This window comes from Haliotis rufescens, unplaced genomic scaffold (assembly GCF_023055435.1).
Source record: "Haliotis rufescens isolate VD_foot unplaced genomic scaffold, xgHalRufe1.0.p SCAF_5, whole genome shotgun sequence".
Lineage (NCBI taxonomy): Eukaryota > Metazoa > Mollusca > Gastropoda > Lepetellida > Haliotidae > Haliotis > Haliotis rufescens.
In genome coordinates, this window is record NW_025964223.1 from 21106550 (window position 1) to 21120810 (window position 14261).

Consider the following 14261-nt stretch of genomic DNA (forward strand, 5'->3'; position numbering starts at 1 on the left):
TATTTTTGGAAATTCCAAATATACAAAATTGTATATTTTTGGAAATACCATGTATACAAAATTGTATATTTTGTATATATTGGAATTTCGCCTTGTGAACGGAAAAGACGTTCCAAGATAGTTTATCAAACATCCATCCGAGAACATTACTTATGCAGTACAGTATAGTCCTATGCAGCTAATAACAATAAAATAAGCACCTACGGTTTCATAATATCACTTTAGTTCATGTTTTGTCAAATTCCAGTGATGAATGCTGAAGGTGTTGTGGGATGACTGCTTCCATGTTTCGTCAAATTACAATCAGAAATAAAATTATCGTGTTCACAAGATGTTCCAATGAGAACAACAAAATGCATTACTCAAATAACCTTAAACACACGAACATGTATCTCTTTCCAGTAAGTCACTATGAAGTTCAAGTTATGGATGTTAGCCACAATGGTTCTTTGTGTTTTACTGTGGCTTGTGACTCGGCATGGCATTCCAAGCGAATATAATGAAATCAGCAAGCACCCGTTTTCACATGGATATGTACCAGAAGCAAACAGAGTAGACGACACATCAGTGAAACTTGGCATTCAGTGTGTGGGAGCAGGACCAAATGAGGCAGAAGATCTGTTCTGTATGGTATGTAAAGGGTTTGCTTCGTTACTGCAATCACCTGAGGAAATTAGTACTTTCTATCAAGTGGATTCGTGTTCCCTCCTTTCTGAAGCACTCATCAAAAGCTGTCTAATATCTCCTTTTAACTTTGCACACAGATCAATCACGTGTACAAGAGATGTCTTATGTTGTATTTTTACACGAATTAAATTCTGTTTTAATCAGAGAATTTATATATAGAATCACCCCTTTTCTTAGTGTAGTATAACAATGATCGAGCTGAGACTGTGTAGATTATAATTATATTTGTAGTCGGAATAAAGTGCAGTTGGTGATTTTGAAGAAAATCTTGTTGATAGGCCGAAGAATAAAAACAATGTATGTGATTCAGATTTGTAATGTTACTTGGTTTTCAATGTTCACAGTCTTATAAGCTGAGAATTCACGAAGAGGATATCGCCTTTCATGTTACAAAACAGCACTTCATTTATGTTTTTTAATACTTATATCACAGGAAAGACCCCAATATCTGCCAGACTTTAAGAACCCCTGCTGGTACGCAAAAGAGAACGGGGAGTTACGCCTGAAGTGTGTGCCTTACTTCCATCTTCTGGGGGTGTGCAAATCGGGGACCACCGACCTCGCCTACCGCATAAGGGCCCATGAAGACGTCCTCGGATGCAATAATTGTCTCGGAGAAAAGGAAAGTTTTTACTGGTCCCACGGAAGATATGGTAATGCTGTCATTACGTTAATACCACTGTAATTGTGTACGGATGAGTGAACGACTGAAAAGGAATTTAAGCACACTTACAAATGGGTAGTTGCAGTCTTCCAAGTGTGTTTGCTCCCTCCTCACATCAAGTGTTGATATGGTCGAGTGCCCAAAGAGTCCCAGATACCACAATGTATTTATACCAGGTAGTTATGGGACAAGAATTACGCACACAGTGGATACTCTGTAGGAAGTGATACTTCGTAGCTGTAAATAAATCAAGGTAGAAAGTGGTGCCCATAAATGATCAATAAGGGGACATAAATTAGGTACATACACTGTGTGTACATGTTTACTCCCAGCGTATTTCGAAATATACTGTACCATATAGAACATGGTTTTACACCAAAGACAAATGTCAGAGGAAGAATTATTATTTACGAAAATTTCCATTATGTTGCACAAAACAGAGCAATAATTCACATGAAGAGTTACATATTGGTCTATTGGTTTCACTGTCATACGTTAATTCGTATATTCCTGGTCGTGTTCCATAACACTGAGAATGAAAGGAACTTAATTTCAAAACGAAAGTGCAAAAGAACAAACCTTAAGCCATTTCTAAATCACCTGGCCTAATAAATATGTCGGAGACACGACCTGTTTGTTTTGATACACAATATTTTTATGACCATGTTCTTACAATGAATTGCTCCCTCATTATTTCCACATTTTACGTATTGTCTTGTCAATTTCCACATTTCACGCCTTGTCTAGGCGACCCGTGAAGATTCGGGTTAGAATAGGTCTTCAGCAACCCATGCTTGCCGTAAAAGGCGACTATGCTTGTCGTAAGAGGCGACGAACGGGATCGGGTGGTCAGGCTCGCTGACTTGGTTGATGCATGTCATCGATCCCAATTACGTGGATCGATGCTAATGATGTTAATCACAGGATTGTTTGGTCCAGACTCGATTATTTACAGACCGCCGTCATATAGCTGGAATATTGCTGAGTGCGGCGTTAAACGACAAACCAAACCAAAACCAAAGCCTTGTCTAGTCTGTCCTCCAGAACCTAGAGAATACAAAGAAGTCAAGTCTCGATTGCCTCAGTTCTAAGGTATTAAGCATTTTTCTGGACTCCATTTGGATCATATTTTTCTATTTTGTAGGTATGTAATTTTGAAAATTATTTCGGAGACTAAAGACTAAAAACTTGGTTGATGCATGTCATCGATCCAAATTGCGTGGATCGATGCTCGTGATATTAATCACTGGATTGTCTGGTCCAGACTCGATTATTTTATCGTCATGGATAGAGAAAAAATGCATGTTTGCTTTGAGCTCCAAGACCAGAAAATGTGTACATACCGAAGTAGTTGCAAGAGATCCGTGTAGCAAGCGACATGATTAATCGTAATGAAAATAATGTTCAAATCAATGTTCACATGCATGACAGGAATAGTGTGAACAATTTTTTATCTGAACATCGTTTCGTTACCATTGTGGCAAATTGTGCACCGATCTAATAAACAAAATTACTACTACCATAGCACCGTCATAAAAGAATCAGGTCCACCTAACCCTTCTTCAGCTGTTCATTAAAAAATTCGTTTCCGAAGCAAAGCGACTCGGTATACAGCATAAATCAATTTATAGACTAGTACAAAGTGTTTTAAACTTCATAAAAAATGCCATAAAATAGTATTATCATAAAAAGACATATTTTTTTAATTTTATATTTTATATCAGCCCGCTCTGGAGATTAGAAACACATGCGAAAAATATGGTATGCGATATGCAAAAAATACTTCGCATGCCACAAATGGAATCAACAGGGAATTAAAATCTGGGACACGGGGACCCGCGAAGTTTCACAAAGTGAGCTTTCTGACAAGTGTGACTCTGCCAAAATACATTGCTACTGGGCAATGAAAACATGTGACGGAAATAACAAAAACCTACTTTCATCACTTGAAAACATTTTGACCATTACCAAGATTTTTACGATCATTGTCATCCAGATTCCAGATGTAGGCAAGACGAACACGACGGTGTTGAAATCACCGATTGCCGTGGATATTTTGAGAATGCTATTCATAAACTGCAATTATACCGGCCGTACACCACACAACTTCGTTTTTTGCCGTGATACATATTAACACTGCTCTTATTCATCACGACAAACGTATTTCGTTCTCGTTCATTGTCTTTAGAATCTTTTGATGGATATTTATTTCCATTAAAACTAACGTCCTTGTCAAACGGCCCACCCATGTGTGTCTTTACATGTTGTCACCCGTGTACGCATTACATGTGTGTTATCATGACGTCATATTGACCTGTCAGATCACTCGTATAAGCTCCGCCCACTGAAAGTGCGGTAGTTCCTACCACAAGTGCTGCTTTAAATGATGGAGATGCAAATAACGATCTTCGTTGTGTGTGGTGACACGTGGTCTGCCTGTCCTGGGTTTGTCCACTATGTCCTTTTTCGTGATGCCAACCTGGTAATAGTTGCAAGTAGCTGTCGACGGTGTCATGTATGGCTCCCAGTGACCAATGACCCAAATCTCTGTTCTGCATAACATGTTGCTGTCTATGTTTTATTAAGCTTTTGTAAGCTGTTTTGTACTCATATGCATCCTGTGATCATGCTACGCCTTCATTCCCGTTTTCGCTTAACAGTCATCAACATGGACTTCAGTGACCTAAAGCAAGCTTTTTTCAGTTGCACATATGTCCGTTGCTTTTCTACAAGTTACATGACCTGGGAACATTGTTTCGTGTTCGAATCCAAATTCTAATAATTTTGATTTGGGTATAGTTGTTGTTGCTCGTCAGTATATTATACAAGGTCGTGTGTATAATACATGAAACAGTCTGCAATAACGTTATCAGTCTGAATTGCCAAGACAGAAGAAAGCAAGAGTAAACCAATTAATATAAGTAGCAGTTGTTGACACGATGGAAAATGCAACTTAAAGAGAATAAATCATTGATGTTTCAAATCGCTGACATTTCCACAGGTTATGAATATTCCATGAAAGAGAGGACACCCTGCAACTTCAGCTGCTTTCAACATATGTTTGCTCACGCTGCGCAAAAGATAGAACAGACAACTACAGAAACAGGCTCTCACAATATGATTACAGGTAAGTATACTAGACTATTTTTCATTAATCATTGGACAAATTGAAAATTCCAACCATCTCACGATAGGTCACAGGGGACGCAAAAAAGGAAAAATTTACCTAGGCAGAGAATCCCACTGCCTCGTCCGTTACAGAAATAACGATTTGAATAAAATTATATCATTTGACTTAATCTACTCCCACCTTCAATCGATTTTGTTTAACGTATGACCTGTGCTACAATTGTATTTTGATTGTTAATGTTAAATTCATTAAATTGCAATGAGACCAAATTGCTGTTAAATAATTGCATTATATTCCTTTATTTTTATCTTTATTCGTCTAGGTGACGAAACTCCATTAGATTTTAGCGATTTCCGAGGATGGCCAAAAATACCTCAAAATGTAGGTTTAGAGAAACCAGTGGTAATGACACCCCATCTTATGAGACATGTGTATACAGATCCGAAGTTCATTCTCATCTTCAGAAATCCAACTGAAAGGTATCTACACACTGTATGTATGTTGTGTGTGCGCAAAACCTTGGTTACTTTTGTAACAGTCAGAAGAAAGATAAATGAGTTTTGGGGAAATGGTCGCATTGGCAGGATGAGAGAAATTATTTGATTCTACGCAGCTGTGTCTATTACATGTTCACAGTACTTTAAAAGCGTGTATACTGATATCAACCCTGGTATTTCTGGTGTATGAGTTGATAATTTTGAAGGTCAAGGTGAACACTACAAAATGCGCGTATAAACATCTTATGACCAAATTAATTTGATATTTTAGACAAGGGAAATCCCGAAACTACGTTCACATTACTCTTCACAGACATTCTATGGTCATTATTGGATTTTTGTGAAGGTTCAAGGTCACCCAATTTCAAAAAGGCAACTATCGAAAATAAGGTTTGGAAAATTGTCAAAATGTTTAATACTTCTTCACTGAAATATTTGAACGTGTCCTTCACTTATGAACACTAAGTTTGTAGTTATTATTTTTTCTTTGAAGTCTACAATTACTGAACGGTTTACTCATTTTCAACTGAAACTGCATAAAGGCTTCGTATACAGTTTGGAAACATGTTGAAATCGTTTTATATATATAATGCCTCCTGGTACATCACTGTTTGATAGTGATAAAGAACAATGCCATGATTATGCAAATATGCAAATGCTTTGTTACTTCATTAAGTGTAATCTTATAACATCTCTGTTCAAATACCACGATATATCTAAGAGTTCATAGAACTTGGAAATCCTATCCAAGCGTATTATGCCATGTTCTTTGACTATGAAACAAGGTTTTGTCGCTTTTATTTAATACAAGTTAGCTAGTTATAACGTCCCCACTACTCATCACTGAATAAAGTTGAACTTTACCTATGTATGCATTTAATATGATTGCAGGTTATATTCTGACTACACGATGAAGGGCGGAAGATCAGCTGAGGATTTCCACGAAGCTGTGACAAGAGATATCAAGACCGAGGAGACCTGCATGAAGAACCACACGGTGGAACAATGTCTGTACAGCCTGGAGATAGCACGAACACTTCGGGTAGGAAAAGTTTGTTATTACATACGCTTGAATCACATTCTCACAACTGACGAAATGTTATTGCATATTACAATGGCTATTCTTTATTCACAGACTCGGATTTTCTTAGGGTGCTATTCAGTGTACATGCGAGAATGGCTGAAGGTTTTTCCTAGACAGCAATTCCTTATCTTGCGAACAGAGGACCACGATCAAGATCCAAAATCTCAGTTAAGAAAAGTGTACAACTATCTGAAACTGAGTGAGTTTTTCTCTCTTTCTTTACCTTTCCCTAAATATGTTTTTCCACCATAAAGCCAGAGACAGAAATAGTCCATGAGCCAGACCCCAAAATTTTATAAAGTGGTACCACCTGGGGTGGCAAAATCTCAGTATGATTTTTTGAAAGTCACGTATCCATAGATGAAAAAAACACCTTTGAAAGCAATCCAGGACTCACGGCTTAGTGGTAGTAATCACCTCATAAAGGGGAACCCCTGAGTCGAATCCACGGGAACAGATTTCGGGGTAAGGGAAACTAGAAAGTGGAATAACTTTACAAGCAATAGTCGTATCGCTAATACAGAAATAATGTAACAATGAAGTCACCAAAGATCACGAAATTTGACCCCTGCTTAAATTATTACCACCTGTCAGAAAATACACTGCAGACACCACACCAATGGGACTTTGTTAACCCAAATGATTGAAGCCAGGAAGTACTCAAGTCTGTTAAAAGTCTGAAAAAGTGAAATGTATTGTCTTTAGTGGTGTGTACAGAACGGGTTTTGATGCCTTTTAAGACAAATGTCATTTTGTGCTAATAGCATACACGATTTTATGAAGTTGGACTTCCTGAAATTTGTCATTATGTTCTGATAAGAAAAAATACTCATATTGCTAATAGTCATGTCCTATATGTATTCATATGTGGGTTAAGTTAAATTTGATGTAATTTGGTTACCAGCAATCCAAGAAGAATGCCATCTAGTTCCATATATGAACTTGGTTTAAACCTGAATATATTACAAAATATAACTTTTTCACATATATGTTGAATACGAATAAGAAGGGACGCATCTGGACCTTTATTTTGCAAAATAAAAGACAAACTTAATGTTTTGTACTAAAGTTCAATTTGAAACAATGACTGCTCCCTTTCAATGGCCTCCTCATGAGAACAAGAACAGGGATGTTAGCCAAAAGCATTATGAGAGTATAGACTTTTTGGTATGAAGAAAAACAATTGCTAATATTTAACTCTCCTTAACATATAGGAAAGTTTACATAATCTTTCAAGATGCTTTTCAAGAGATATAACTCTCATCTATCATTTTTCAAAAGGGAGCAGTTAATGTGTTTAAAGTCGCTGCCGAAGGAGATTTCCATCGCTCTGGCTATAAACTATGCTTGGAAAGACGCCACAGCTGCCACAGACTCTGTTTCTTGCAACCTTGACCAAACATATACTCAAATTGAAGAATATCCATATGATACCTGATGAGAAAAGCAAACCTTTGGATTATCCTGACAACTAAACATTGACTGAGCTGGTCAAAGAAAACCAGAAGTTGAAGGAACAGCTCCTAGCTGCCAAGCAAGACACTTCTCATTTTGATATAATGATGATGAATGTATTTGTTATGCTTAGAAATGAAGTCAAGGGGTAAGATGTTAAAATTCCTTGGCCACCAGTACCAACATACATGAAAAATGCATCTGCCTACTTTCCTGCATCAGTAACCTTCTTTTTGAAAATACTTTAAACTTGAGACACTGACACATTATTTCTTGTATCAGACCATATTCACAGACTCCATAGGGTAAGTGAGTGAGTGAGTTAAAATTTTACGTCACATCGGCAAATATTTCAGCCATATAGCGATGACTATAGGGTAGGACATTGTTTATGGTAAAACATGTGTCAAGATGAAACCCCAAAAACAAATCCTGATGCCATATGTTGGGAAATTACTCAACGGGTGTGTGGAACTAATTCGCATTCTGAACCTAATTGGACGTGGCGTTTCATACTCTCAAATTGAAGAGATTGACACCGAGAGAAGAAAGTGTTACACTACCATTATGCATACAACCAAATGTCCAAGTAACATTGGCGTTTGATAACATCGACTGAATTGAAGAGACACTAGATCGAGGAGGGACATCACACTAAGTGAATGGAATCTACGTGCAGCAAAAGGTGTTTGGTCCACAGCATTTCAAGGATGTCCAGAATGAACCAACACAGAAGCAGAGAACTATCAAGTCGCAGCTTCCTAGCTACAATGCTTATGTACGAGATGGTCCGCCACCTCGTGATTCATTGAAGTAGATGGCCTGGAACAGAAACAGGAGGTGTACAAGAAAACCCTACTATGGATGATAACTCGGTTGCATTGTTCAGCAAACCTGTGAGTAGCATGAAGGAGTTCAATATTCAGGTCCATGATAAAGTTCTGATTGGCGTTCCACTCACTGTACATGATGTTTTGTGTCAGTCCTAGAAGATCAGAACGTCACTAGCCCTTGGGAACATTGTTTTGGTTTGCGACCAAGCATTGTATGTAAAGGCCACTGAAAACCTTTGGAAACAGAAGACGCTATTCTCTGAATCGTCCCTAGGTTAGGCGTATTTCACACAGAGCACACAATGTTAGGTGTGGTAGAAAAGCACTTTCGGGAATCTGGGTTAAGAGACCTCTGCATAGAATCTGGAGTGATCGCTGAAGGTACTGTTGAAGGTGTACTTAATGGTCGAAGATACAACTGTGCAGTTGGATTCAGCAAATTGCTCTCGGAGGCACTGCTATGGCGTGTGTGGAATGGGTTTAACTGATGGAAAGCCTCCAAAAAGATAAAAGAGATGATCAATACGTTTTCACAAGACATATGCCAGGAGACCTTCTATGAAGCACTTTGCACTTCACCATACGACTATTGCTTGTAAAGTTATTCCACTTTCTAGCTCCCTTACCCCGAAATCTGGTCCCGTGGGTTCCGCTCAGGGGTCCCCCTATATATGGTGATTACTACCACTAAGCTGTGAATCCCCGATTGCTTTCAAAGTGTTGTTTTCATCTCTGGGTATATGACTTTAAAATAGTCCCCAGGAGGTACCAATTTCTGGTCTGGCTCATGGACTACCAATAGTAGTAGTAGTGGTTTATTTCAGTAAATCAGGCCACAGGCCCATTTTACAATATATATATTCAAGCATTCAAACATGTTGCGCCACAAGTGCATGTAGTAATATCAATACTAATCCGTACAAGGGTATCTGAGACCATATACATATGGTGGTAGAATTAGTAGTTTATATAATGGACAACTGCTTGCTCCTCATTTTAAGAGCAAAGAATGTAAACTTGGCAAGATTATTGATTGTGAAAGCATTACTGGTGGTAAATAAAACCTTACATTTATGCTCTGATGGAGATGTATAATAATAACTTGGCGGAAAGTTTCTTCTAAGATCGTCATAAAACGGACAAACTAAACAAACATGGTATTCTGTTTCTACACTTGGAATGATACAAAATGGACAAAGTCTTTCACACTTTGGAATACCTAACTTTCTACCCTGTGATACCATAAGATCACTGCTCGACGTGCGAAACTGTGAGAGAATAATCATAAATGCAGCAATTTTCACAACACTTAAATAATTTTCATATTCATTTGATAGCTTAATTGTTTTATACAAATATAATGAAGATAATTTGTCAAAGATTCAAAGAGACACTGGTTATCAATATCAATACATCTTGTTCTAAAAGCGGATATAAATGAATGGATACAAGAAACTGATTGTCTATTCCAAATTTTACCATATCCAAAGGAAAATAACAGATTTTTAACTTTCAGACCCCAGCAATCTAGACCCTTTTCTGTCTGGTCATACTGGTACACATACGTGTGATATAATATACTGTTTTCATTCTGAGTTAATAAACGCAGCCATGGACTACCAGAAAAGGAAGTATAACGCATTCCTGTTTTATGATTGAGATTTAACACCTCCAATACATATGCACATATTCCTCCTGCATCATAAATCATATCAAGTTACACTGTATTTCAGATTATACTGAAGATTGGTTGAGTTTTATCGCCAATGTGCCTCATCAGCGGGTATCTCAGAAGAAGATAAAACAGGGTCCTATGCTTGAAAAGACACGTGTTCTGCTGGACAATTTTTTCAGCAGATACAAGCAGGATTTGGCAAATATACTACAGGATAAAAGATTTCTGTGGTTGACATAAAATCTCCTGAAAACAAATGGTTCATGTAAGCAATTATAAATAACTCAATGTATCAAAATCGTTAAATAAAATTTCATGCAGACGATTTATATATATATATGTGATACTAGAAATGTTATTTACTTGATTGTTTGTAGTGGATGCAATGAAAAGTATATCGGAAAGACAGAACTTAAATTAAAAAGAAGAATGAATCTTCACCATTGGTGTTAAAGGGACGTATTTGTGACTCTGTTACTATTAAATGGGGTCGTGATATTGTGATAAATATTGAAAGCACAGTTGGCTTTCAAAACATTTTATCGGTTTCTATTTTTTTCTAATCGTCTGGGGTTTCTTTTGTTTTTCAGAAGTGGTATGTGTTTCCTTGTGGTTTGAAATAGAATGATAATGAAGAATCAGGGAATCGTAGTCTCAGTTACAAGGAAATACAAAACGTCGATGCCAGAGAATCAGACGAAACAGATTCCCATTGGCATAAGCAAAATGGCGGTAGTAAAAATAACCTGAATGGATCCCTGAAAATCAGTGATGACACCTGCCCGTGAAGATCCGGGTTAGAATAGGTCTTCAGCAACCCATGCTTGTCGTAAAAGGCGACTATGCTTATCGTAAGAGGCGACAAACGGGATCGGGTGGTCAGGCTCGCTGACTTGGTTGATGCATGTCATCGTATCCCTAATGCGTGGACGGATGCTCATGATGTTAATCACAGGATTGTCTGGTCCAGACTCAATTATTTACAAACCTCCATCCTATTGACCTTTTTCACACTTTCGCCATCTTGGATCGAAAACGAGGCTTGGAGAGCATAGCTCCATGCAGTGAGAGTCGCATCAGCTCATAGGGAACAGACAGCATGTTGTGCATTTCACTGATGGACATTTTAAACAAACAAAAAATGGTATCCTCTGTATCTAATACAGAAGATAATTCACATTAAATCATGAGGTCCAAATAAAATATGCCTGTAATACACTGGAATTAGCATTTTGCTGTCAGGATCCCGGAAGTGAATCGAAAGGTGCATTTCGAGATACGTATTTCAGAATTAGATTGTTTTATCATAACCTCGTCGGCATATAGGTACAATGTGACAGTACATTCAATGACAGAAGTTTTGTATCGTAAATAAACCGCATAACATGAAACACGTCAGTGTACTTTTGCAAAATTGCTCAGTCAATGCGTGGCTTGGCTAACTCTAGATCAAGATTGAGATCATGCATGTTTATTTCATGTTTCATAGTGGTGTTTGCTGCACAATGCACTATCGTTTTGCCATGAGTTCAGTTGACAAAAGACAATTTTTCTGCTAAGATTTTCATTTTAACATATTACAATGTTAATTATGAAAATAATTCGTGTGTCAAAATAAATTTTCAGAAGGGGCGATAACTCTATTCAGTGTGTACAATGACAGATGATACTTTCAAACATCACTTACTTAACTGATTATTGCTGATTGAGATTGCACCGTGCACGACAAAAGTAATAATGTGTGAACTGTTTAAAATAAGTTAAAAGGAAACTAAAAATTGATAAATATACATAATGTATGAAATTGAAGAAATATAAGAATTGATACAACTACCAACTTCTTGAACACCCTCACCTAATCCTGTATGATGATAGGTAATTGTATATCAAAAGGAAGCTACGAATACATTTATCCTGAATAGTTTGAAAATGTCTTGATCAGATATGAGTACAGATAAAATAACAAAAGATAAAAAGGAATCAACTTCAACTGGTAATCAAGCCAAGATAAAATATATGTATCCGTACAAATTATGTTGATGGAACAATCTGGTTTCTCATATTTAACAAAGAAAAACAAACCAAAATTTTCATATCTTTATTTCTCACAATATAAGTTTTCAAAACTTAACATGGACTGGGTGTCTTTGTCAGTCAAAAGCACCTAATAAATTCCAGGAGAAAACAAATGGTACAATGTGCTTTTTCAGTGTCCGATAAATATTGGCCATGTTGATTTGTGAGTGAATAAGGCTTTTCACTTCCTCGTTCTATTTAAGTGAAATGTGACAGGAAGCACATTTGTTGATTAAATGATTATGGGTTTTCACTTCCTCGTCCTTTGACAGGCCGCACATTGTAACCATTGTGTTACTGTCAGCAGAAAGCTCCACCAGACATCCGTCACCGGATACTATTACTTCATTGTGTTGAATCGCTTGCCTGAAATGAATAATTCAATAATATTGTAATAATATTCCTACTTCAATAACATTTTTTTATAAACATTGCATATTCACCTTCTCTCAAAATATTGCTTATTTAGAAAACAACATTCTTCTGAAATAGAGAAGTTTAAGGAAAATTAATCACAGTGTGTAACATTACATGCTACTTAAGAACAATCTTGAAGGAATCAATTCATCTGATATGTCGAAAACACAAACTGTATATTCTTTGTAAACAGTAAACTCAACAGATGCATCAATTTAATGACAGTGTACTACAGCTCTTTATATCAATGTCACACAGAAATTCACTCTTGTTTTAATGAAACACGTTTTGATATTTGTATTACCGGTATGTATTTAATCATGAAATACTTTGTTTACTCTGACCATGTTGAAAACATACTTTCGCTGGAGTGAAAATCAGGTGAAATATCACGTTTTGTCACACCTACAGTCAGTCTGCCTCATTGACACTATGGTTTTCTGAGTAAGGTCATGAAGATCACAAAGAAAATATAAGACTTGAATTTATTTTGTCAAATGCAATGTTTATCCCTTCATGTGGTTTACTAAAGTTGATATCTTGACTTGAAAATATTAACTTTGTCAGATCACAAGATGAAATATTATTAAACATATTTTATTGTCCAAAAAGACAAACGGCAGCACTTATTACCGCCTTCTCCCTATATACAGTTATACATAATATTGCATAATGAAAATGAACAATTTACAGTTGAAGCTTCACATTGCGGAAACATAATGCGCAATATATATACAGTTCTCATATGAAGGATATGCACAATGTGCTGGAAAGTGAAGACAGTGTGCATCTCATACATATCCTAATATTATACATTTTAGTGTAGAATATAGATTTAACAATATTAATGAATAACAGTTTGGAAACAATAATATGCTAGCTACTGAATCTGTTAGTCGTTTCTATAAATTTGTGTACAGACAAGAATATTTTTGTATTCAGGAAAACATCTAAGTTTGGATCACCAAAAAGAATACTATGTAGAGTTTTTTGTCCTCCAAGATTATCGATAGCTGTCAGTAATGTGTCCCTAAAATCATCATATAAAGTACATTCGAAGAAGAAATGGAATGAATTTTCACAAGGAGCATGCTATACAAGGAGCATGAGATAAATTCATGCTATCATCGTTATTTGACAAGGAAAACAAATTTCTTCTAAGTATTTATATTTTTTTATTTTTCTCGTTTTGATTGAATTATAAAAAAATATCAAAATGATCACACCACTTGACTTGATTGAAATAAACTAAAGTTCTAAAGATTGTTAACAATAGTAAAATATTACACCATAACAATATAATTATTGCAAAATGACGCAGTAAGCACAACTATATTCTTATATATAAATTGATATGATTAATAATCAATAATACATGGCAATTGCTTGCACAAAAGAAATCTTTTTGTTTTAAAAGTTTCGAAACATGTTTGTGGACATAAAACCAGATGGGTTTCACAATTAAACAAAGGGAATAAATGAGTTATGATTGCAATACGCATGGGAATTAAAAATAATTCTTTTGATACTTTAAAATTTTAGTAATGTCAATATCAATTTATGCATTTGAAATATTTGAATACAAACTGTTAAAGAGTTATCTGTTTCTGTAAATTATATAAAGATCACATGTAGATTGAACATTTACTGGACATTAATTAGTTGGTTTTTTTGTTCATTTCATGACATGATTAAATTGGTACAGTAAAGTAAATATCATTTTGGTAGAAATATTAATTGTTA

The 14261-nt window shown here is 36.1% G+C and overlaps 1 protein-coding gene across 1 annotated transcript in view; it reads left to right on the plus strand.

The window, feature by feature from the left end:
• Positions 1-10338, plus strand: part of LOC124113087 (carbohydrate sulfotransferase 15-like) — a 31038-nt gene extending 20700 nt beyond the window's left edge. Inside the window, exons 2-8 of the mRNA XM_046473346.2 lie at positions 403-630; positions 1121-1340; positions 4353-4478; positions 4804-4960; positions 5870-6020; positions 6114-6261; positions 10084-10338. Of these exons, the coding sequence (XP_046329302.2) occupies positions 412-630; positions 1121-1340; positions 4353-4478; positions 4804-4960; positions 5870-6020; positions 6114-6261; positions 10084-10265 (1203 nt within the window). The 5' untranslated portion in view covers positions 403-411 and the 3' untranslated portion in view covers positions 10266-10338. The remainder of the gene's footprint in view (positions 1-402; positions 631-1120; positions 1341-4352; positions 4479-4803; positions 4961-5869; positions 6021-6113; positions 6262-10083) is intronic.
• Positions 10339-14261: the final 3923 nt, after the last annotated feature.